Genomic DNA, 27,113 nt, shown 5'->3' on the forward strand with positions numbered 1-27,113 from the left:
TGCGTGAAAGCGACAAAACTTTCTCCAAATATCTCAGGAAAACGGGCACTTAGTTATGGCCACCGGATAGGCGCATTCCAAGTACGATTGAAACGCTTTTTATTAGAGATCGACCGATATCGATTTTTTTGAGCGATACTGATATCCGATTTTTTACAATTTTGTCAACCGATTAAACCTTTATTATAATTAAACTATTATTTTGCAAATTAACTTGGCGTGATGCTAAAAACCAATCAAAAAGTGGTCAAGTTTTTTGTTGTACAGAAAAAATTACACTTATTTTCGTAGCAAAATATCGGCCATATCTACTTTTAATTGCGAAACGCGGTTAAAGTTTACCCCCCCCCCCCCCCCCCCTTTTCTCTCGGCTAGATATAAATAGCAGCTCAAGTCCCGCCATTACCCACGTAGGACGCACCTTTCGACGATAAATTATTTAAATCCACCGTCATCGGGATTTTTCGCGGAAGTTTTACGTCGTTGAGCTGAGACGAGAAGTACAGCAGCGTTTACAAGTAGTGCTAGGCTCGCGCACCGACTGATTAAGTGTTTTGGCTGTTTAGATGGCTGTTTATTTTTTGCTACCAATGCGAACGCAGTACCAAAGGTTCAACGAAGTACCAGAAACTTTTTATCGAGTCAGTTTACCGTGAAGGTATAATAAATTTAGCTTGCAGCAGAAATAGAAAATTTCAACGACAAAATAAATAAGTTTGAAAACAAACTATCCGGGAGGACATTAGCAACAAAAAATGCAGCAACAATTTGTACGGCCAAGAATCAAACAATGAACGGCCAATCGTTTAAGAAAAACTTAAAAGCACAAAATCCGGTTTATTGCTTACTAATGCGTTAAGAACAAAAGGACGTTTTGAAGGCGTACACATTTGGTTTATTTTTTGACTTTAGAATTATCGAGACCGTTACCGGTTTCTTTTTTTAGTTTTTACCGTTAGCACAGTACCCTAATTGAATTTAGAAAAGCGTGTGTATTTCTTAAATGCCATTCTAGGATTAATTTCTAGGCCAAAAGTTACCCGTGAGTTTTACTAAAAGTGTATGAGACAGAATTTCTGAATCCTGAGTCTATTTCTTTTGGCAGTCTCGAAACTTCCATCGTTCCATAAACTAAAACTATAGCTTTTTCTGTGTTTTTTTTTTAATTTTGAGAAAATTACCAAAAATATGCGTTTTAAAAAGAGATGTGTAAAATCTTAATAATCTGATTTGCGAGAGTTCGCCAATGCTTTCGAAGTTCCAGGGTAGCGTTTTAATTGGAATAGCGTTTTAAACTTTTTGCTTTATACGTTTTTCACAGTTTATTTTATAGGTGGTCGCATATTAACAAACCATCAAAGACAGTGGTTCTCTGTACTCTAATCATGCACAAATTTATTGTACCCTAATATTAAGACTGTGTATCAAAAGTCTTACAAAACTATGCAAAAATAAAATTCCCAAAGATTCCCAAAATCTCGCGGCACCCTTAAGAATTAGAAACGGCACCCCGGTTGGGAACCACTGACTTAGCAGCAAAGGCGATCACATATGTTCAGACGAGAAAACAAACCCTTTAGCACTCTCGCTTTCTGATCGCCCAATATGACGTCACGCAATATTGCATAGGGGGAATCGATACCCGTCTAATAATGCACCCGGTAAGTCCGCAACAACAGCAATAACAATAGTAATCATACTCATAATCATAATGGCCCCGTATTGCTTTGGGCCGTAGCGTAATTAGTTCAAACGCGGTCATCTGCAAACCGCTCTATATATTCGTCTGCTGCCCGACTAATGCGCCCAGAAGATCTACATGTTGTGTACTGTACGTCAGATATAGCCTTGTTCGTTAAGCATATTCGCTGCCCGTCATATACAGTTTAGCCGTCAATTTTTCGTAGTCTGGCCTTGGTCTTTTCACTTTAGCCTAGGGTTTTCACAAAGTCTTTGAATTTTTAAACGGATTTTGCTTGTCTTTTATTAGCTTTCCATGTTAAGTCCTTGAAAAACCTATATTTTCCCAAAAGTCTTTAACTAGCCTTCAGATTTATTTTATATGCAGTATTAGGTGTTTAGAGAATGCGGTAGCAAACGAAATTTAACTTATTTGTTATTGTGTTGACTATATGGCAGCTATACTATTTTTCCTACGGATTATATTCAAAGCGATTCGAATTTAGGACTTTAGAAACTGATATATTTTCTTTAAAAAATAGAATTTCTTTTGCCAAAGGTGTGTGGCAACCGTGTAATAGCCGATATATTTTTCTTCGGTTTACGTCTAATAAAGCACTTGCGGTTTGTTCGTGCCAATTTAGCAAGCTTAACGAGTGTTTAATCACTTTTTAAAGACCTAACGACTTCGCGTTTACGCTAATAATGCTTGTCATATGTATTTTACTTGCAGCGTCATTTTAACAGGTTGTGCGTGCCGACGTTTTAGTCCATTCAGTTTACAAAAAAGTTGCGTTTCAAACAGACAAGGACGGTGTGTATTTAAGTATATTTGTGTGTAATGTCTTAAACATTTACGTCGAAAAACTAAACAAGATATGTTCTGTAAAACAAAAACAATATTCAGTAGAAAGAGTGGCCCAAATAATAGATAAAAGATTCATTCTTTTATTAGCAAACGTTTTTTTTTTCTGTTTATACAGCGTTCTAAAACGTCCGAGCGTCTATATAGTGACTCGTTTTTATCTTAGCCTCACTTACCGCACTGATGGTGGCAAAAGAAATTGCAGAAACGTTTGCTAATAAAAGAATGAATCTTTTATCTATTATTTGGGCCACTCTCTTTCTACTGAAGATTATGAACAGATCCGTGTTTAGTGTTCCTAAAAACAATATTACCCGAATAAAGATTTCCATAACTTTATTTTTGTTCGCGTCAATTCACACAAGCCAAGATTACCAGGTTTTTTTTGTTTATTATATGCCTTACCGCCAACATACTGTTTTTTTTTATATAAAATCACGCTGAAGGCCTTCTTTAGTGGTATATATACATTTAAAAAAACTCTAAAGTTTTCCACCGAAAGCGTAAAAAATCTATACTGCGTCCGGCTTGTTAAAAAAAAAAAAAAAATTAAAAATATATATATATAATAGTTGTCCGGCTTGTTTTTGTTTGCCATTCAACACAAAAAATGAAATAACAGCCTTAAAACCGATTTTAAACATATCCTCACTATTGTTGAAAAGTGCGGGCAACTTACAGACGAGGGCCACTAAGCATTCAAGGTCGAAATACGCTGCCAATTCAAGCTCTGAGTCCAGCGTTTTCGGCGACGCTTTGATTGTTGTCTTTAGCGGATCGCTCTCTCGTTTGGAAAACGCTTCCTTTTCAAAACACGGCCAGGTGAAATTTGCGTCGCAAAACGCCGGAATCGTGAAAGTCGTAGGGGACGATTTTCGGCGAAAAACGACGTGTTTTGACCGCGTTTCACCCCGTCTAATGGGGCCAGTGACGCTTGCGTACAATACGGCTACGTCTTGCGCACCAAAAGCCACTATATGCCACAGGAATGTCCGATACTTGGTATTGTATTCAGATACCTTTTTGGTCCGCCATAATTGCGTGACGACCGGTAAATCTGGGTGCGTTTCTCGATAGCGCGTTTTTTTTAATCCGCAGCGGCGCCTTTTCCGTCCCTTTACGGCCTTTGACGTTCTTTTACGTGGGTAAGGAAACTGCGAAATTGTCCCCTAGCCTTAAGCGCGCAGATTTTGAATGTCGTTTTTTCCCCTTTTGTCTATATCGTTGTTAAATATTTTGCGATTAAGTAGTGGCCGATTCGATGCAAATCAGTTCTTAAATATGTCAAAATTAACACCAGAGGAGAAACTGCGACACTAAAAACTTAGGCCAAGGCATTTGTAAGCTATTACTTGCTTTGTTTTTAAAAAATATGTCACTTTTACTATTGTCACTTAACATTCACTTAAAGTAAGACTACTCATCATAGTGCCATAAGAGCGACATTTACCTTGGACAAGTGCTTTGTGAAGCGTCCACTAAAAATAGCCAAAATGTACCAATAAAAAATGGCAAGAGTTAACAAGGTAACAGAAGTATATTTTTTTAGCCATAGGCGCCGAACTTTAAAAATTTTAGGACGTCTCTAAACAGTGCAAAACTGTTATTAACTATACATACAAAGTGTAAGCTTTTAAATAACAGCTTTTGTGCTGTTATGTCATCACTAAAACACAGCATTTTGCGTTTTAAAACTTTCTAATCAAAACGTTACAAAACTTAAAAAAAAATAACCATAATCAAAAGGTAAGGTTTCGGATTCTACGGCCTTGTGCCTATATGGTAATTCAGAAAAAAATTTGAAACATTTTTGGTGAACTAAATAACTGGGCTACAGAAATTGAATTTGACAACTTTTATTGATAGCTTTGGGCGAATTCTATTTTGACGCCCTGTCAGAAATCCAGGGCGTCTACAAACGCTCTGCACACCCACGTTCGGCGCCTATTATTTAACTGCAACCAGTTGATTTTCAAATTACCCTTATGTGAACCCGCCTTATGATACAAGCATTAAGCGTCGCTGTACAATCGACATCCGACATATGATAAGTTGACGTCGGTCGCTGGTCGGGAATTCTAGCGGCTTGTTCTTGTTAGAAAGACGATGCTGCGTCCGCTGGTTTGACACGACTAGGAAAATCCAATCCCCTTATGTATGTGACAACCTTTGGCTGCCAACTGACCCCACAGTTGACGTGGTGCGCATTTAATTTGACTATGTGAGCCTTGTCAGTTTTATTTTAGTAATATGATGCGCTTTCGATTATATTAATAGTTTTCCGTGTATTTATACCAGTTTTTCCTTTTTACAGGACTGTCGTTTGAATTCTGTTAAACCCACGAAGGAATATTGTGATTGTAACATAAAAACACAATAAAGAAATGTAACAGAAAAAATAACTAAGAAGGATTATCATTTCCAATTTGGGACCCGCGTAGTTTTTTTTAAAGTTTTTTCAGGTGTTACTTTTCCCCAATGTATAGTAAATGGACAAAAAGTAGCCATTCGCTTTCGAAAATACCTAAACTGACAAATGCACATTTGGCTTAAGTAAGAGGGGTGGGGGGACTCTGCTTAACGCTAGCGCGTACAGACTGGATTTGCAAAGGACTCCAGGCATAAGACTGAAATTAGAACAACATCAAGTTCAGAATTGAACGCACTTCGGAATAAGACTGAAATAGAACCAACACCCAATATTAGTATAAAACGTCTCAATCGGAATCATTTCTAAACCCATTGGAATAAGGCCTAACAGGCCAGAACAAGGCCTGTACAAACGTTTACCCAACCCAAACCTGACCCCTAACTTCAATACTAACTCCCCTAATAATTTCAACTCCATGCGGCCAAGCCCATTTCTTACCCCACCCTTTTCCCGCCCCTAACTCAAATAAGGGCAAAAACCCGGTGCCAAAACAGCGGCGCACCAACTGCGACGTCCAAACTAGTGCGCCCCAATATTGAGACTAAAACGGCCGATGCCAGGCACATGTCCCTTACCCTCTTCATGCAGTTGAGCGGTATTGTGTCCATTTACGCTTTATTCCGGTGAATTTACGACTTAATCAGACAGGTTTAGGTCTCATTCAAAAGGTTTTAGATCTTATTCTGTCGCGGAGCTTACTATGTATTTGAGTTTATTATGTCGTTGATCGATGGTATTTTGAATTATTCTTAATGAATTTCGAAGTCAAAAATTAACTGAAGATAACCAAAGCTCGTACTAAAACATCTTTATCAAGATGATGTCGATTTACTCTGATGTCCACCTACTCGACCTTTTCGGCTTTGTAATCATTATCAAGCTACATTACAGATCCGTGCATAGTGACCCCAAATAAATTACTCTGCTTTAGATTCTGTTGATATGTAGGCCTTATCGTGTGGTGTTTCCTTGCAAACGCCTACATGCGAACGACATTAGACTTCAGCCTTAGCAGCCCCCTTTCGTGAGAGCCTCAGATGCGTTAAAAAGTTGTTGCTGGCAGCCAAAACCATCGCTCTGCCGCGGAAACTGTCGTTCGAATCCTGCCCGAGCAATCAGTCACAACACCCAACTGGCAAGTCGCTAAATCACGCCGTCACCGCACCATAAACGCATCGCAACTATAACGCTATGGACTCCAGCCATAAGACCGAGATAAGAACAACACCAACGTCAGAATAAAACACAATTCGGAATAAAGGCCCAAATAGGACTAATCAGTTAATGGTATTAGTACCGTCTAAATCGGAATAAGTCTTAAATCCGTCGGAATAAGACCTAAAAAGTAGGGCGTCCAAGCGTAATAAAAGGTAGGGCGTCCAAGCGTAAAGCCGATGCCAGACCGATGGCCGCCGATCGTCCCATACCCTCTAGCGACAGGTTTGGGCGTTATTTGGACCATTTAGGCCTTCTTCCGATGAATTTAGGCCCTATTTCGATGAATTTAGGCCCTATTCCGATGAATTTAAGACTTATTCCGATGAATTTAAGACTTATTCCGATAAATTTAGGCCTTATCTTGAAGAATTTAGAACTAATTCCGTTGAATTTGTGCCTTGTTCCGAAGAATTTAGGCCTTATTCCGACAGATTTAGATCATATTCAGACAATTTTTATCTTATGCTGTACTGTATATTACTGCGTATTTGGCTGTATTATATCGATGGTCTTAATACTATGGTTTTAGATTTTTCTGCTTTAGATATTGTTGCTTTTTAGGTCTTATAGTATGTTCCCAACGCTATATAGGCCAGGGGTTTTAGGATTCGTTATAAAAGCATGCTTTATAAATAACTATTTGCAGATGTAGAGTTATCGATATTACAGAATGGCCAGCCTTTGTAAATATATATTTTTGTATGGTATTCTAAGTTTCTTATTTAAAAGAAATGCCCCAACTAGCGTTGATTTCATATTATATGCGATAACACGCAAAAAAAATTTGACGTAAATCCTAGAATTGAACCCAAAAATTTGTTCATCAGGCATGTTTTTCCCCTCATCTGCATCAAACCAAAAAAAATGGACTCTCATTCCATAAAAATTCATGAGAATCTGTTATTGCACTTGATTGACTTTGACCGTTCGCTTTTGCCTTAACGATACGCGATTAATCCATTGTATGCATAGCTTAGGCTAAATGCACCGTTATCAACCGTTTTAATTTGCAGCGCCCCACACAGCACCGCAAACCCGCAAAGCGCGCAGGCTGGGGTTAGCATGCCCCATTTTCCCTTTCACCCAACCTGCTATGCATCCATGAATCAGTTGACCTAACCTGGTGCGGCTTGCGAGCGGCGTACACCCCTATACACACTTACCGCTTGTGTGGTGTGCGTATTGTATTCACACACAATCGCATGCCGTGTGGTCGAATGGCGGGAAATGCATCAGCGGCTTTCCTGTTGCCAAAGAGCCAGACCCGGCCCACCCCTACCCCGTGCGCGCATTTCTATCAAATACCTTTGACTTTTTCTACAAACAAACTTACAAGCGACCGCTGTGACTGCCATAAGCCAAACAATCGGCCGCAAGGGCCCGTCGAAATATGCCAGGTATTTTTGAACGTTGCCGTGAAAGATTAGGCTTGATGGCGTTTGTATGAACCTTTTGGAAGTTTTGGTTTGTACCGTTAAAAGGGTTTTAATTTATTTAGGGTTGGCCGTTTTATCAATTGTTTAACGTGACGTTTTAACAATTTTATGACATTGACAGCTTGATAGGATACAAAGTATTGTATTGGCCGTCCAATTGTTTAATTTTTTTAAATGCAAATTCTTGCGTCATTCTTGGATTGTTTTATTGACATTTGCGAGGTCATTCATTATTATCTGGCAATTTCCGAACTCAGTTTTTTATGAAAAACGAACACATATAAGCAATAACATTTTAGATCAAAAAGATCGAAAAGTAAGCTATTTTAATTTTTAAAACACACTAAGTAGTGTTTAGCAATAAAAAGGCCAGACGGAAAAGAATAAGTGAAAAAGTGAATTGTAAAAGGTGAATAGAACCGCGCACAAACCAAATGCACAATTCTTGATTATTAGCAGTCACAGAACAATAGTATTACCGAATGTTTCATAAAACGGAAAATTTCATTGTCGTCACACTAAACTAAACAGTAATTCAAAATAACTTACAGCATATGACGTACTTATACCAGGTACCTCATTAACGCTACCGTTTAGTCGCTAATAGTTTATATACAAGAATGACTGCGTCAGTTCCTTAGCTTTACCACCTGTGGGAATTTCCGCTTGAGATAACTGAATTATGCCTCACGCCAATTTGTTAAGTTTTTTTGCGTGCGATGGAGAGGAAACAAAAAAATTATGCTTTCTTTTTTATAACAAGTATTGTGTTAACTTGACCATCGTTCTTAATACACGAATATAAGGTTAACTCCGTAACATTATTATGTTTGTTAGTAAACAGTGCGCTTTGAAAACTATTGAATTCATGTTTTCAAGTCTATTTGTAGTGCGAATAGTTTATTTTTCACAAAATTTGCCAAAAAAAAAAAAAAAGTTTTCGCGACAAGCTTGAGAATCCTTAGAGGCCCGCCGCGTTTTAAAAGCACTCGCAATAAAACTTAAAGTTGAAAAACCCGAGTAAAACCAGGATCAGACACTTTTTTTGGGTATATTTGTAAACTTGAGTTTTTTTGTTAATAAACGCGTCGGTCGAACGATAATAATCGACAAGCAGAAACCTGCTGCCAATGGTTTTGGGTTCCATAAAGATACGCCCTTTTACTAAAAGCACTGGTTTACGGGGGAACACGTAGGTGTGCTTGCGTCAATTGAATGAAACTGACCAACTTACACAACGTCGCTTTTCAAAGTTGCCCTTGTGCAAATACACGGTTTCGCCGCGCTAAACTGTTGTGTGCGAGAAAGGGCCTTATCGCTTCTCGTGTGGTCACAACTCACAACTTATCCCCGACCTGGAAAATTTGCGCCAAGGCGCCCGAAACAAGTGTTGCCACTTGCTACAAAGCCCTTCCGGGAGCCGCGTGGCACGTAGCAAGTACTACACACTTCTGCACAGGCTCCCTTTCAAACTGAAGTTTAGTTGGAACGTCGCCATGTGTTTATATACGCGGCTAACTGGAAATCGGGCTATATGTTCTTTTTAAGGGAGTTAGTTACGCCACTTGGCGCTGCAGACAGGCAGAAATATATTTGACGCTGTGGATTTGTGTTTGAAGTTTTGGTATTGGATATATGACTGACGAGGTTTAGTTTGACTTTGAGCGTAGACTTGTCATTAGTTCCACCCAGAATCGTCTAAAATTGTCGTCAGGATTAAGCTACTTTGTCAGCGTTGCCAAGACAGTGGTTGACAAAACAATTTGGCGTCTATTTTGCTCTTTCAGTAATATTGATCTGTCGCATCTCTTGTCGTAAATATATCAGTTAGGCATTCACGTTTTTATCTTTTCTCATAAAATCCTTACTTGTTGTCGAACCAGCATAGGTTTCGCAAGCTTACTGATTTGCCTTCCGTTGGTCATAACGATGTATTATAAAAAAATTAAAACCACACTTGATTAAAATTTCGACAAAAATCGTCTATTTCTATAACAAAAAAAGTCTTGATAATAAATTGCAAAGCCAAAAAGGTCGAGTAAATCGACAGCATCTTGAAGTCCAGTAAATCGACAGCATTTACTCGACCTTTTTGGCTTTGCAATTTATTATCAAGCTACATTACAGAATACAGATCCGTGCATAGTGTACCCCCAAAAAAGTCTTCCGCCCCCCAAAAAATGCCAAAGTCAAATCTAGTTATTTTGTCGCGCACGAATTCGTTCTTGTCTTACCGGCTCGGCATCGACCCCCAAAAGACGAAACGTCAAAGAACGAACACAAGACAACTAACGAGAAATAGAAGTAATAAATTGCGTTTAATCTTAAAAGCCGCTTCATACACGTTGTTGTGCCTCTTCTAACAGCGCCGACCTTCCTCTAAACCCCCCACCCTCCCAACCCCCGATCAATAATCAATTTAGGGCGACGCTGACTGCCTTGGCCAAATGCCAATAGCAATTTGTCGCTAAGTAGGCCCATTAGCACTGACGGCGCAATTGCGTGGCAATCAATGCGACCGTATCGACGTTTTGGGGGGCTTCCAGGGGTCATTGGCGTCTCTCTGCTGAACCCCCCCCCCCCCCTATCACGCAAGAAACAAACAAACAAACGCCACGTTAAAAGCCGCGCGACGGATTTGGGCGTTCAATTAAAAGCGCGAATTAAATTTCAACGCAGACCGCTTGATCGAAATTCGAAAATCGACGATCTGTAATTGCGACCGCGTATCGCGACTTTTTAAAGTTTGAAATTAAATCATGGCGGACGAAGGGATTCGATTAGGGTTCTTCAAAGTTTAATATCTAATTAAAAAAGGAGCAGGCCAATTTCCAGCCCATATTTGTCGCTCATATCGGTTTAAAGAAATCGAAAAAAATTATAAAAAAAAAAAATTAACAGAGGCGGTTGTAGGAAGTTTGTATAATTGTGTTTTTTATGCTAGTAGCTATCGTAATACAACTGTATCCTTTACGGCGAATTGTTTGGCTTCTCAACGGAATGCGTTTGCATTATATAACAATCAACTATTTTTTTTGTGTATAATAAAGTGACTATACTCTTTTTTTTCACCAGAAAGCATAGTTTACTTGTGTTCTGCATGTCTGATTTGTAATCTAAATTGAAAAACAATTGGAAATGCTGCAAAGAAGCTGAAAAACGCCCGCCAGAATTCAAATTAGATTAGAGCTCTATAGGCGCGTCATATTTCCGAATTATTTCGCGTTACTCATAGTTACTGTTTTACCATCTGGGTAATTTACGCCGCTATAGTAAAAGCTCAGTGCTAACTTTGACAACGCTTTTCGATCTGTGGCTGTATTTTGAGAAAGAAATCTTCAGATAGTATAAAAAACAGCAATAACGAGTTCCATGAACAACATTTCCGCTTTCTCGTCTTACAGGAAAATAGCTTTGTCGGCCTAATCGCCGTCCCGCATAGTTAAACATGTACGAGTATATAGGGAGTGTATAGATACGGGCGTTTACTGTCTCTGAAGTCTGAACCGCCAGCTATGCCAGCAACGCCGTCGCGCCTGCCAGAAAGATAACGCGGGGCGACATCTGGTGACGCTTGCCCCCCCCCCCTCCCCCCCGAAAAAAAACTTGCCGACCCCCCTCACCCCGTCGAGTGAATATGCCGAGAACGACTTTGCTTGGCCGCCGACACCGACCCCTAACTTCGACAGACAACGGCGCTAAGAGGCGTCTGCGAACAAGTAAGTCGATTTTTCCCGCCTTCCAGCTTTTCACAAACCGGGAATCTTAACCTAGTTGTGAACAATAAACAAGTAAAAACTGAATCGGATGAAGATAGCGATAAAAGCCAATATAAGCGAAATTATTTGAGGTAAATACAAGTAGGTTTTATAAAAAGGGCGCATCCTAATGGAATCCAAAACGATTGGCAGCAGGTTTCTGCTTGTTGATCACTGTTCCGCTGAAGAGTATTTTAACAATAAAACTCAAAGTTTGAAAACCCAAGTGAAACCAAGATCAGACATTTTTTAAATGAATATATATTTCGCCTATATTAGCACCGTCAGTCGAATGAGAACGTCTGATCCTGTTTTTTTTTTTGAGCTTTTAAACTTGAACTTTTATTGTTAGGGAACAGTGATCAACAAGCAGAAACCTGCTGCCAATCGTATTTGATTCAATAAAGATCGCCCTTATATAACCTACTTGTATTTACCATAAATGATTTCGCTTATAATAGCTTTTATCGCTCTCTTAGTCCAAATCAATGTAATTTAGACCAGAAGAGTCTGAATAATGTTTGTGTTTGTGTGCTTTTTGTGGTACATTGTTAAGTTTACGCTCGTCTTTCTATTTATCTGTCGATCTTTGTCAAAGGTTATTTGCTAAACGTGTTTCTTCATGTCTGAAGCTTGTCAGACTCGAAAAAAAAAACTGATGTTCAGAATGATAAAAAGTAGCATTCGGTGATTCTTTTTGCTAATTTGCTATCGGTGCCGATACTACCCTAGTATCGGACGAGTACCGATACTGACACTTTGCATCGGGTATCGTCTCCAATCCGATATTATCGGACAACCCTAATGGATAAATATACAGTTGTGTTTTACTTTTAGAGTATCGTTAAATAAACCGAGAATTCTCGCATCTAAACCCAACCTATATATAAGCCTATTTCTTGGCTTAAATCCCGTTGTGAAGTTATTGTAGGTCATATTACATAAGCACTTTAAAATTCCTAGCGCCCTTTTCCGCCCGCTTCAAAATCAACACGAATTTAGCCTCTTGTTGTTGACCCCAAAAACGGTTGATATCATACAAAGAGCCACAGAAACACACTTTTTTTAATGAAACCTACTTCAGGGTCTTCTTTGTTGAATTGTACCTAATTTTTTCTGTCAAACTCCCCGTTTTAAATGGCTCATACGTGGTTTCGACCTGAAGGTTAATCGGTTAAACCTGTAATTTTCTAAATTTATCCTCCACGTCACCACCCAAGCTCTCGGAAGTTGCGTGTTCAATGTGAAATCCCCTGTGCTATCAATAACAAAAAACCTGCAAGGCTTCTCAAAAACTTGCAAAGGTGCTGCAACCAAAAATTGGGTTTTAACCTTTTCGATTACAAAGCATTTATGGGCCAGCAGCGTTCATTAGATCACCTGTATTGTCTTTTGCCATTTTTCAAGTGTTCTTGCTAAAATAGAAACTCACCGAGTAAAACCCGAGATCCAAAACTAAGTAAAGCACAGCATTGTACGTTTGTGCGGGAAAGCACTTATCACGAAAACGACACATTCCGCCCAGTGTTTTACAGGCCCGCGATTCTGTATGTCACCTGCTGTTCATGTTGAATTGCATTTTCAACCAAGACTAATTTGAGGTAGACGTAACGACGAAATTGAAATTCATCGCGTGGGCTTGCCGTTCGTAACGAATCGATAACCGTTTATTGAAAGCCAGAAATACATTTTCAGGAGCTAAATATAAGTGCCAGATTTAATTTTCGTGCAAGAGGTCGCATGACGTCATCACGATTAAAAATTGTTCAAAACATGATTGTGCATTGGGAAGCCGTATCGAAGAGCGTTCGATATATCCGCAATTTACGATTCTATTTTGGTCTATACTGGATTATAAATAGCCTGGTGTACGATCTGCAATATCTTGCTGTAATCGTCACACATAACTAGGGATGTCCGATAATATCGGATCGGAGCCGATACCCGTTGCCAAGTGTTAGTATCGGTACAGCGTCTTGGTTACCTTTTTCAACTGTTTTGGGGACTTTTTCTCTGACCACTTCGCATTTCATTTTCCAAATCATTATAAGCTACTTATTTATCTTTGAAGAGCAGCACGACTTAATGGCCGTAAGGTAAGGTCTTTTCGCTGCCTATATGTGTTTTTTTTCTGTTTTCTTGTTGTTTTCAACGTATTCAAGTTGCGAATCTGAAAATCGGGAAATCTGCTAATATGAAATGTGGGAATCGGGAAATTTGAGAATTTGGAATCTGGAATGCAGGAAAAAAAATGGAAACCAGGGAATCTGGAAATGTGGGAATCGGGCAGTTTTAAAATCTGGGAATCGGAAAATGTGGGAATCAAGAAATTTGGAAATCTTGCAATCTTAGAGCCCTGTTTAACCCTGGCTCTATATTGTCGTATACTGCCAAACGTAATTAATGACATAGAAGTCCCAGCTCTAAGCTTGGCCAAACGAAGAGGCTCGACGCAGTGGCGGTTCCTTTTCGACCTGCCCCCCTCAACCCTCCACCCCTTGCTTTTAACCACGGGGCAATGTCGAGGCCTTGGCCAGGCGTGCACGCGTCAACATGAATAAATAATGCAGCATCGAACCGTCTTCTAAAACCAAACGACACACAAAGTGTCCAAATAGGCCTAGGCCGTTTTCCGTTGCTTTAGAAGTCGGCCAAAAAGTCGAAAAACAGGCCGCAAAAAGGGCGCTTTTTGGATAACGGGCCTGGCCTCCACTGAGCGTCGATTTTTTTCTCGCCGGTTTTTTGCAACAACTTGTTTACGCGGCGCGCCGTTGAAAGACGGAAACGCGATGCAATGCCGCTGCATACCGCCGTGTGCCGCGAGAGTTCCCGTTGTTGCTGCTGTTGCGTTTACTGCTATGGCCTTGCTTGTGAACGCGCAATCAACATGTTTGTTGTTGTTGCTGTTGTTCACTTCTCTCTTTGAGTTTGCAGGTTGTTTGGTTGGGTAGAGCTTACGCATGTTCCATGAGTTTTATTATCAGTGAGGGTCGTTGTTTTCTATCGAGTAAAAAGCTTTTTTTTTCTGTTTATGAAAGAAGGAATTTAGGGGATACTTGCTTTTTGCAAAACAATCTATTAAGGCGCTACAAAGGCGTCGTTGAGAGTCAGTATTTCGCTTTGTAGCATTACATATATATATTGTAAGTAAGTTGTTACCCGAAAAAAAAACTTATTATAAACCTATTATAAATATTTGTATTTTCGTCAAAAAACGAAAGTTTTTTAATCGTTCATGCCAAAGCAAGTATATGTCAAGCCTTACGTACAGCATGAAGGTGGCTTTAATCCCAATTCTTACTGTGGCCCCGATTTTTAGCAGTACTAACTCAAACAAGGCCAAAAAGTCCGGTGCCAAAACAGCGGCGCCCAAACGTCGACACCGATGACCCCCGATCGTCACATACCCTCTCCCTACAGTTTCAGGCGTTATTTTGGCCATTCAGGCCTTATTCCGATAAATTTAGGACTTATTCCGACAGGTTCAGGTCTTATTTAGACGGTTAAGATCTTATTCTGTCGTGGATAATGGATATTATTGCGTATTTGGATTTATTATGTCGTTGGTCTTAATACTATGGTTTTACAGATTTTTGTTCTTTAAGTGTTCTTGCTTTTTAGGTCTCATTGTGTGTTCCCAAAATAATTACTATATATTATAGGATTGTTAACAGTTCAGTTTAATTTTGCCTTGGAAATAAAAAATAAAAGATTAACGTCGATGTTTTTAAACCCAAATATTAGTTAACGGCTAACGCACGTAGGAATAATATGCGAAACATTAAAGTGTAAAGTCTTTATTCCAAGGCGATTTGCTAAGCGCCTAGCATTCCACCTTAATAATTGTTTATTTGGTTTATGCATTTTCGATCGTGCTGTATTACTGCAGCTGTTGAAATAGGAAATGCCTTTTCCCTTTTATCACCCAGCAGGTGACAAATTAACACTGGGAAGCAATCAATTGGGAACCAGCTTTTATCTCCGATACAGGGTTTACATAAATGCCACAGAGTATTTTAATCTTATAAAGTGTTTGAATTGATTTGCGTATTGAAAAGTGTTTGACAACCCTATACGTTTTTTTTTTCATAAAAGTATTTTAATTTGTTTTATGTGCAGCTTAAGTTACGTGTTGAGAAAGTGCAGTTGTATAGCAAATTTGAACTTTTTTAAATTGTTTTGGCCGAGGCATTTATACTGTATCTGTTTTTAATTATCTACAAAAAACGTCAAGCAATCGAAATTCAGGTCTATGAATTTTTTATTGAAATTCAAGCCTACAAAACCTATGAATGTTTCTTGAAAATACAATATTTTTTTTAAATGAAAGTGTATTGCAACCCTGTGGTATCGCTAGCTGCGTTTTCTACTGACTCGTTGGTCTGAACGCATAGTTTTTCACTTACTCCTTTTTATTACTAACTTCTAGGTTGTCCGAACTCGGGCCCGTGGGTCATATGCGGTCCGTGACGTCATTATATGCGGCCGGCGGAACATTGTTTAATTCAGCGATGTCAGCCATATTTTGTCTCACGTACCATTAGATTAGGAGGTCTGTGACAGTGATGTTCAATGACTCGATTTAGGCGCACCTAAGTCGATGTTTTCATATGATTTGACTTGTATTTTGGTCCAATAATTTGGGTTGAAATAAAGTGTTTTCATTAAGCATGTTTTTTATAAAATTGAGCTGTATATCCTAATTATTGTAAACAATTTACTTGCTGTATGTTCTGTTTTTCTTTTTTTTTAATTCAGTTATTGCCCCCAATAGTACGAGTTTACCAATTCTAATAGGTTAACGCTTCATTTTTTATGAAAGGATTTGAATTTGGACTGCTCTAATTTTGATTTGACACGGAATAAACTTGGGCAACTGATGACGTGGACTTATAGAACTTGCCTTCCTATTTAATCAAAGACTCGACTTGGAGTTAAATTACTTTACAAAGGGTTTAACTGGGACTTGAGTCATTTATAAATGACTTGTTTAAAACACTGTTTTGTACAATGTCACCTACCGACTATATTCATGCAGTTTCGAAATTTTACGAAAAATAAAAGATCATTTAACAAGTTCAAATTAAACAAATACTAGAACGGAGTTTGTTGTGTGTGATCCGTATTTTATCCGTAAAATTATTTTGTGGCCCCTGATGCCTTGCCTTTACGCTTGCGCAACATACTTTTTAGTGCTGCGCATTTTTTAAGAGTATAGCGAGTTAAGCTGTGTAGCAACACGGTTGTAAGCTCGCAAATCAATCATTCGACCTTGCTGTGTTGGTGATTTTTCATGTAAAGTGTTCTGCACAAGTAATGAGCCGCTTTTTGCTGCGTGCTTTAGTGCATACCTTTCAAACTGGAGGTTGCAGTCGCCATAATATTGACATCAAATTAAAATGAACCTGTTTTACCCAGATTAACGTTTTAAAATGTTGGTTTCAAGTTCAGCTTAAAACTTTTTCCCTCGGGGATTACATTACGTCAACAAGTGTGAACAAAAGTAGAACAAATGTTTGGATGTTAAAAATGAATAAAGAGTTCTTCGAAAAGTTCAAAATGCTACCTACTTCTGTATGGGCTTTGAACTTTACTTATAAAAAAATATGAAAAATGCTTAAAGAAATCATTTCAACCCAAGTCATTTGTCCGAAAGACTTAAGTCAAGTCTGTTTGCCCAAAACAGTCAAGTCAAGTCATTTGATAAGAGTAACTGAAATGCACTTAAGTCAACTCATTGCTTGCTATATGTCATTGACTTAAAATCATTACAACATTGGGTGAAAATAACACAAAAATTGCAAACATGCAAAAAACGACAGTTGTGTTTTACACGACGTCCCCATGTAACCATTGTTTTCGCCTAACGAAGGCTTTCTTCTTTTTGTTTAAAGCGCCTTTTCTTTACCGTAGACAGCAGATCGATAGGGTTAACAGCAGCCTCACTGTTTTGCCTCGAAAATCCGGCATACCGTTTTGTTCGCTGTTCATCACTGGTCCCCGTAGGATACGTTAGACCTTCTTCTGCTGTCTATCTGCACCTGTGGCTTCCAATTTGAGCACTTCGTCTGGATTTAGTTGCACTCTGGGATGTTTTAAACCAAGAGCTTTTTTCCGTTGGCTTTGTTGCTTCGTCAGGGATCATTTTGCAAAAGCTGTTTTCGGCAAATAAGTTTGACAACTTGGAAAAAGTCGGCAGCTTTTTACAGATTGCTTCGGTTTGTATTGCGTCAAAAAACTTATCGCTATCTTTATAAGTGTTTGTGTAATGTTGGGTAAAGACCTTAGAAACATTGATGCGATTTAACAGACATTTTTCTGCTTTTTTTCAATTTTTTCACTGTTCGATTCAGGTGTGTAACCTTGTTTTGTCAATTGTGACTGCCGTTTTCTTGCATGTACTGAATTAAAATCGCTCAGACGGATGGCTTTAGCCAAGCCGTCCTTAGAAGGGCGTGAACTATTTTAAGCTAAATACAACGATGACTTTAATGACAGGTGTATCCGAAAGGTAGATGTACATAAAACCACCCGGTGTAAATCCTGCGGTTGTATTTCTAAAGGACCAAAAAAAATGGATAGAAAATACAACGTGTGTAACTGAGTTGTACATGTGCTAGGTTGCCAGCCTTCGCCACTCTAAAGTTTGAAATCTACGGATACAGCGATAGTCGGAAGAGCATATAGCGTGCAGAAATGTAAACTGTTCGAATCTCGCGTGCAGTTGTATTGCTAGATATGGGATATTTTCATTCCAAAATACCAATTTCGCCGAGTGAAAACAATTACAAAGTTACTCGTCGAGTACATCGTTAGGTTATGACCTTAATTGTTTTCCTTCACAGCATTTTACCGGTAGAAAGGACGTTTATACAAAATGTGTGTATTTCATGGATTTATTTTGCTAATCAAAACGTCATCATTTTTAATCAGGCGTTTAATTTGAATCTATATCACTCACTTAACACATGTTTAGTACAGTGTGAATTTAGTTTTACAGGATTCACTAAACTTGACCGTGTGAATTTAGTTTTACAGTTACTAAACTTTGACAATTTTTTAAACAGGTCCTTTCAATGTCGCAATCGCTGGACTTCCTAAACGTTTTGGTCTGCTAAATTTCCAGAAACATGTTCTAACAAGATGGCCGAAATTCTTCTTTTCAAATCCAGCTCGACTAATTGAGAAAATACCTAAAAATAGACAACATAGGGGCCTCTGACATGCTCAGTGAGACGGCCTAAGTTCGATCCGCCGTCGACGTGTTGACAGAAGACGTACCACTCGTACGGAGCTGTCGCAGTTTTTTTTTATCTATTCCAACGTTACTATAAGTAACCTTTATTGTGATTTTACACGCAGAGCCGCCAAAGAACGGACCGCGCAAGAACTCCCAACCTTCGCCGGGCGCCTCGCCCAAACAGAAGCAACAATCGCAACAACAACAACAACAAACACAGACAAAGACACGACTACAACAACAGCAACGCCTGAACGGCGGCGGCAGCGGCGCCAGACCCGGCGGAACCCTGGGGGGCAACGCGTGTTCGCGACCCCCTTGCGGGCGCACCGGGAACGCCTCCCCCGATCTTCGACGAGGCCCCCCTGCCCCCAACGGCCCCGCCTCCCAGCTCGGGGAATCCCCCGAGGTCCTCGCCCGCCTGCAGGAACCGGCTTGGTCAGTGGAGCGAGACGCCAAGGCCGCGACGGTGGTGGTCGACGCCCGACAGCGCGCTTGTGACGTAATAGAGGCCCGCCATGACGAGGCGATCGACTACGCCGCGCTCAGGTGATTTTTTTTATTTTCAGGTGGAAAAATCTTTTTTCGAAAGAAATTTGAAAATATTTTTTGGAGCCTTTTTAAATACACGATTGGTGTTCGAAAAACAGTATTTTGGAGTTTTAAATCTTTGCTGTTTGACGATATGGTATATAAGCATTATAGTTTGACAAATTTTCTGAGGAATTCACCCTTGTTTCGCTGAATAAAGCAACTGGAGAAATGTATAAAATCTTGGTGTGTCTGCCCTAATCTTAATAATCATGGACCTAAAATTCTAAAAACTCAACTCAAAATTGTCATATTCGAAAAGAAATAAAAATCGTCGGCGTTTGTATTCTCAGTAAAACAATATACATTTTTTAATGGAACTTAAATAGAAAATATTCTTACGCCAAGATTTGGCGCTTTAGCGCTGTTAATGTAAAATGTACTGCTGAATATTTGCCCGATATGAAAGACTAAACTCAAGTGTGTTGTTAACTATATCAGCCACGTTTTGTCTTCTGCTGTAACATGGGCTAGAAAGATTATATCGATACTTTTGTATCAAATTCCAATAAACAACTAAAACATGTAATCGCCACAAATTTCTTCAAATTCTACTTTTATTTGAAATTGATTTGGATACTATATAATTAATATCGGACAACGTTCCAAAAAAATAGCATGCCATAAAACTACCAAAAAAACTGATAAATTGAAAAAAAAAATAAAATTATATATATACCGACAGGCGAGGTCGATAACCGATACTACGTTGTATTGACTCCGATATAATTAATATCGGACAACATGCCAAAATAATATACCACAAAGCTACCAAAAACGGAAAAATAAAAAAATAAAAATGAATAAATAAAAAAAAATATTAATAAAAAAAAATAAAAAAATAAAAAAAATTCTAGCCGTTTACGTGAGCGCGACCGACGCACACCACGATAATAATAATTAATATAGTGGTTTTTGATCACCTTCTCGCTTTCCCTTTTTCGCCGCGGCGCATTTCGTTCACGCGGCGCTAATTGCGGCTTTTTGCGGACGCACCGTATCACGCGAAATGGCAGCGTCGTTTTGGAAACGCATTCCTTTTTGCCGCATCTCTCTCGAAAGGTCAACGCTCTCGCGATTAAATGTTAAAAAACGGGCAAAACGGAAGCCGCCGCCCGCTTTAGCCGCTTTGGCGTGTTCCGTTTGACGCGCGGTCGCCGGAATTGGACGAAAAATGAATTTTCGAACTTGTGTATGGCATTTGTGAATCCTAAATTGGTTTTAAGGCAGTTAAGCTTAGGCGACCCAATTGTCGTCACTGAACTTTATGTAAGCTTAAGTTTACAAAACACAATGAATCCCATAGGATACATGAATGTAAATTCAATGATTATGGGCCATATATCCGTAGTGCTTCCGCAATTTTCTCCAAATTCCCCAAAATTTTACCCAATTTTGGGGTTGTCCCAACCCGGGGGGTCGCGAAAAGAAATTGTCTGGCAGGTCGCCGTGTACTATTTGTTAAACTGACAAATTGTCATTGAAAAACACAAATAATATAAACTAAAATTTTGGCTTTTACTTCAGTAAACCACTCGTGGTTGTAATCATTGTTACGTCATAAAAGCACCTTGTTGCATTCTTTTGGCGAAATCCGACATTCTTACCAAATTTTAATACACTTTGTCTAGAAATACACTTGTCCTAGAAATATAAGAAAATTTGCGTCATTAGGTTTAGAATCGGACGGCTGAAGAAAATAAAAAATAACGTCCATGCAGCAAAAGGGTATAAATCCGACCACAAAAATCAGCATCGAAATGGCTATATAGCATATCAAAAGTAACAAAATAATTTAAACGAGAGTCATAGTATAACATCAAATGTGTGCACCATAAATAACCTGTGGAAAATGATGCTAATAAATACAAATTTGGCGCCGATCTAGAATTCTAGCAGCACATTTTCGTCCATAAATCGAGTACCAGTAGCAGAATGAAATACCTAATGAAGGATGCCTCTAAAGCAAAATGTCGCCCAGCACATCACCGGTATGGGCGTTTTGTTTTGCGCGACCTTTCGCGTGGAATTTCGATTAAAAATTAATGAACCAACGTCGGAATGTCGTCACGCTTTGCGCTCGATAAATGCAAAATAGCAGTTCTAGCAAAAGCAAGCAAACTGCAAAAATAGCAAAATGTATTTTAATTTGATACGAGCCGTACTTATATATATAATACATAAAATATCTATATGTCCGGTACTTCTTATTTATTTATATTCCATATTTGCGGCAAGAAGTTTCACGTTCTGATCCCATTTATAATGACGTCATTAGTATGTTCAAAACGAAATAAGATTGAAACATGCGAATTGTATTTGTATTAGCCTCAACGACTTTTTGGTACTTACGAGTTTTTTAATTCAAGAAATTTACTTTACCAGCTGTAAATCGTTGCTTTTAATCACAAACCATGGCCGAAATTTACTATAATATAAGTTAGTATTGGATCGACATCGATTCCACTGTGGTATCGGACGAGCACCGATAAATACTACCTTCTGTTATCGGACATCGGCGCCGATCCAATTATATTTCACAACCTTAGCAGCAAAGCATTTTTTTTTTTTTTTTTTTAAATCAAAGAAATTTTACATTAGCAAAATAATTTTACAATGGTAAACTCAGTTTTACAATGCCACAATACGTTTCAAATATAAACGAAATGCTTTTTGACCAAGCTTCGTACAAAATGTAAATGAAATGCTACAATATCAAAAGATTTCGAAAATCTAACAAAGTGCCACAGTAGACAAACGAGTATTAGAAAGGCAAATAAAATACTTTAATAGCAAAAAACAAACCACAATGTGCCCTACAAACAAATTGCAATGTGGTAATAGCAAAAATAAATAAAAACAGCAAACAAAAAGATATGAACCAAAAAAAAAACGTTTTTTGGCAAAGAATTTTATAAGCAATGCCACGTCGGATTTTTGACCTTTTTTCTTTGCTTTCAGACTCCGGCGACTCCTGGGCCACCTTGACCGTAACGAACCCGAGGCCTGCTCGCCGGAAGTGTTACGTCACAACCTCAAGTACGTCATCGATGTGCTTGAGCACCGACACGCAAAGGACCTCAGGTGAGTTTGGGCTGCTTTTAAAAGAGAATTTTCTTGTTATACACTTATGTGCCTTCTCACATGTTGAAAATGAATAAAGAGTTATTCGAAACGTTCAAAATGATATCTACTTCTGTATGAGCTTTGATATTCTTATTACGTCTTACAACCTCCAACCATTATGCTCCAAAGTTTTCTTATTGTTTTGGTTGCCTGTCGAAATTGGTTGTTTGGGTTCAACCCATGTAAATAACAACTGTTGAACTACACATCTTTAAACTGTTATCTTTGCTGAGCAAAATGCCAAAAAAATGGTTTACGCTCGAAATAAAGGTTCCTATAGTTTTATTTTTGCCGCCTTATTTAGTCAATGGCTAAAATGAGATTCGTACTTTTCATTTATATTAAAAGTAGAATGTAGAGAGTAAATTAAAACTATAGACTTTGGGGCTCTCTAACATATTTAGAAAAGCAAAGGGTATAAAACACTATAGTTGTGTTGGCATTTTTCACGCATTCCAACATCCCCAATACCAATTGCATATTAAACCCAACACTAAATACGATTTCGGCTGACATTTTGCCTTTTTAAATCTTTCCTTAATAAAGCAATCTACAAAATGGCAGTTTTCCATCTTGTAATCGACCTTTCACGTTAGGTTTTTAAGTTTAAATTCGTACCAGACAAGCGTTAAATGCCTCGGTGCAATTAATACGCGTTAACCGTTCTACTGAACCTTCTCCTAAAGTCGTGCCCCAATTGCACGAGAGTTAAAACGGTCGAAGAGCTTCGTTTTATGCGCGTAAGTGACTTTTACGTTGTCCCATGTATGTTGGCGGTTGGCTTATGTCAAACGCTGCTGAAAAAAATGTCATATTAGGCGTCTGACCTGACGCAGCTTTGCCATTATGTCAGTGGTTCTTGGGGGGGCGCGCCCCCCTTTGGGTTAGGTTCAAAAGGGGGGCGCGAAAATTAGCAAATTGTGTATGAATTATGGCTAAACATTAAGGCGAAGTGATATTTCCCTGCTACTAATACTCGAATTAAACAATTGGCATCCAAAAATCAGTTGCATCCTTCGCATTAATGCAACTTACCTGGAAATACATTGCTGTTCTTCTTTATGTTTTTTTGATTTTAAACAATAAGGTGGGGCGCGAGTTTGGTTAAAGTTGTAAAAGGGGGGCGTGTCTCAAAAAGTTTACGAACCACTGCATTATATGGTTCAGCGCTTTATTCATTCATTTGTACGGGTAATCTCCACACCTTTATAATTGATTGCTGTGGTTCAGTGGCATATTCGCTGATCGGATGTTTACTATTTGTTCTTTCGCAACAGTTTTTTTGTTTTAACTGATGAAACATGCTTCTTTACGTTCTAAATTGGAATGTGAAAATGTACCTGGCTGAGCTAACTCTATTTTATACTCGTTTGGATTTGTATGGCGATTTGCCTATAGGTTTCTCGAAATGAACCACATAGTTAACTATACAGGTCGAACGATATTACTTTTATTGACCGATACCGGATTTTCTATATACCAATGGTTCAGTGATAAACGACCTAGTCAAGTGTTCATTGAAATAACTTAAGACCCAATATATAGCAAATTAATTTAGGTAAAATATATTTATTTAAAACACTTAATTTCAACCAGAGTTATTTTACACACCTTCAGTCCAAGTCAAGTCATTTGTCAAAAAGGCAAATTCTTGCAAAAATTTTAAGTGGTGTTTCTGCATCTTTTCTATAGGCAAGTAGTCAAATTCACTATATACGTATAAAGTGTAAAATTTAAAAGCAACAATTTTTAAAAGCAAATGTTGTTTTCAATGATACGCTAGTAGGAGAAATGACCTTCTACTTTCATTTGTAAGTTTCCAGCAATATCTAATCGCCCCTATGAGTTGTTAAAATGCTTTTTATTAAATTCGAAATGTAAATTTAACACTCTACTTTACAAGCTGATACCGCTTTCCAGATGCATGCCTTGAGTTAAACACAAAGACTTATTAAACTGCGTTATTTTTTTATTCCAGCACGGCCGAAGAAAACAGCTTCGAAGATGAAATGTCCATTCACCCCAATGGGGAAACCCCGGTGCCCCCAGAAATAAAAAGGTGGCTTCTGCAAACCTTCAGCAACTCCAAAGCCGGTAAAAAAGGCCGCTATGATTATACTGTACAGGTCGTTCATAATGTCCTGTTACAATTTTTAGGTTTTGTTATGCCGCACACTGTATATTTTCGAAATTGTAAAAGGCAATTTTACTTGAGCAACGTTTTTAGTAGACTTTAAAGTTTTACCGGACTATAAAGTTAGGTTTATTTACCGTTCATGTCTATACAGGAATAGGCAACGTATGTATATAAAAACGTCAAGTTATACATTTGAAGCCTTGTTATAATTTTAAAAATCTGTTATTAAGTCAGTTCTCAAATATTTGTTTTATTTACGGTCGATATAACTTTGTAGTTCAAAAAACTTAAAAAATGTCTGCTAAAATACGTTACTTATTTAAAATTGCCTTTCACTCACGCTTAGAACCATGCCAAAAATGTGGTCCATTTAAAGAAACACAATAAAATCCGTTTTAGCCTAATTAGTGCCAAAATGAAGTATCTTATCTATTAAAAAGTACGAAAATGTGCTTTACGAACGAAAACGTCGAAAAAATCTTTCCGCTTCTAAAAAACAAAAAAAAAATTAGAAATGCGTAGAATGCGTTTGGCGGTAACAAAAAATTCAAAAAATCAGAAACAACAGGAAAAAAAATGCCAAACATGTTGTCAAACTCAGAAAACTGCCGCAACATTAGCCAATAACGCTAAAATGCCAAAGATATTGTCAACCACATAACAATTACAAGAATGTGCCATCTGACGTTTCCGAAAAAGGGCTTACTGAGTCCATCACCAATATAAACATATCTTAACAAACTTTCCCGACACACCTCCTTGACTGACCAAAAACCGCTACCGTTCCTCCCAGAAACAAAACACGATAATAACCTTTTGCTTCGAAAAAAGCGTTTCGCACTGAAAAAAAGCAAACAAAAAAAAATAAACACTGCCGCCACACCCTCTTTACTGACCAAACGACTACCGTTCCTCCCAGAAACAAAATACGATAATATGCCTTCTGCCTCCCAAAATACGTTTTCTACAAAAAAAAAACTAGCACAAACTTTGTCCTCGACCAAAAACCGCTACCGTTCCTTACAGAAATCCGGAGCAAACGGGACACGGAGAAGCGATCGCTGCGCAGTGTAGTGCACGCCGTACAGGCGGGGATGTTCGTCGAGCGAATCTTCCGTAAGAGCGTCGAGAGCGCCAACAACCTGCCGCCAGCAGTCGTCGAAATGCTCAAGGTGAGTCGCCGTTTGGTTTGTTAGCTATTTAGCACAAACGTACGCTGGATAAGTGAAAGATACTCAAACACACGTATGTGTTCAACAACTGTGCTCGAGCCCTTCGAAAGCTGCTTTTTTAAGGTTCGAACTCACGACCTCCGGCCATACCGGGTACGTCGCTCTACCAACTGAGCTACACAGGCTTAGAGAGAAGCGAGTCGAGAAACAACCATGATTTTTTTCGATGTACCCCTAGTACAAGGGATGTCCAACCTGCGGCCCGCGGGCCACATTGCGGCCCGTCTGAAATTTTTGTGCGGCCCGCTAGTCATTTTCACTTCCAAGTAGTATTTTAAACGTTCAATATTAGCCTAACTAAAATGTACCAGTCAGCTTTTAGGGGCGCACTAATAGTACAATATGGGTAAATAAATATATATATAACTCTGAAGGCCTGTTATAACTCTAAAGAGCAATACTTAATCTTGAAACTTAATAGGTTCTGCGGCCCATTAAATTATTTCAAGTGTCAATGCGGCCCACTATAATAAAATGTTGGACATCCCTTGCCAAGTGGTAGTATCGGTACTTGTCCGATACTAGAGGGTAGTATCGGTGCCGATCCAATACTAAATTATTTCTGGAATATCAGCCATGAATTGGTAACCGACGCAGCCCTTCAACCTCGAGAGTTAAAATTGTCAAAATCAGCTATCTCACAACATTTCAATTTAATGTATTTTGCTTGTTTCAGTATTTTATGACTATGACGTATTTTGTTATCGGTATAGGAATAAATAGTTTCAGACAACTCTACCAATAGTACGACGTCGAGCAAATTCTTCAGCGTACTGATCCTATTTCCTCACCACAGAAGCCGTGTTTTGCGCTCGGTATTTGACCTTCAGCTATTATGAGCGCGAGTTCGTCTTGCTTCGCAGTTCAGAAAAGTTATTGTTCAACTCAATCTTTCTTCGATTTTGGAGTCGGTTATCTGCTTAAGTTTCATGCAGCTTGTGGTGGCAATACACACCTTCGTTGCAGCCGTGGAATCGGCTTTCCGTCTTAGGTGACCACTTTTGAACTTTGGGCTCAGTTTTGATCACAGCTGAATGCGTTTGATATTGGTTTGCAAGAACCTGGATTCTTTGATTGCCGTTTTCTGTCGGTACGAGCGAAATGAAACACAGTATAGGGGGGAAAAAATTTAGCCTGAAAATAAATTTCAAGGCTCTCATATTATTATTAATGATTTGATAAAAATGTTAAAAAAAACTTTAGTTGGTGTTGCGGTTTGTTGTTTGTTTTGTTTTTAATGTTTGGCAAAAAGCTAACAACTCTTTCGTTTGTTCGGAAGTTCTGCAACATAGTTATTTTCTACTTTTATAGGACTTTCTTAAAAAATCCATCGTCGATTTTATTTCAACATGTGTCCAGGGTTGTGATAAGTTAGTTGCTTGATCATATATACACGTGA

General features: G+C 38.6%; 1 protein-coding gene across 1 annotated transcript in view; it reads left to right on the forward strand.

The window, feature by feature from the left end:
- The window catches only part of LOC146131982 (dual specificity calcium/calmodulin-dependent 3',5'-cyclic nucleotide phosphodiesterase 1A-like), a 49,039-nt gene that overhangs the window by 8,965 nt on the left and 12,961 nt on the right, over positions 1 to 27,113 (forward strand). The window contains exons 2-5 of the mRNA XM_083396449.1: positions 18,751 to 19,177; positions 22,181 to 22,303; positions 24,324 to 24,439; positions 25,509 to 25,654. Of these exons, the coding sequence (XP_083252575.1) occupies positions 18,751 to 19,177; positions 22,181 to 22,303; positions 24,324 to 24,439; positions 25,509 to 25,654 (812 nt within the window). The remainder of the gene's footprint in view (positions 1 to 18,750; positions 19,178 to 22,180; positions 22,304 to 24,323; positions 24,440 to 25,508; positions 25,655 to 27,113) is intronic.

Source organism: Ascidiella aspersa, chromosome 9 (genome assembly GCF_963924565.1).
Source record: "Ascidiella aspersa chromosome 9, kaAscAspe10.2, whole genome shotgun sequence".
NCBI lineage: Eukaryota > Metazoa > Chordata > Ascidiacea > Phlebobranchia > Ascidiidae > Ascidiella > Ascidiella aspersa.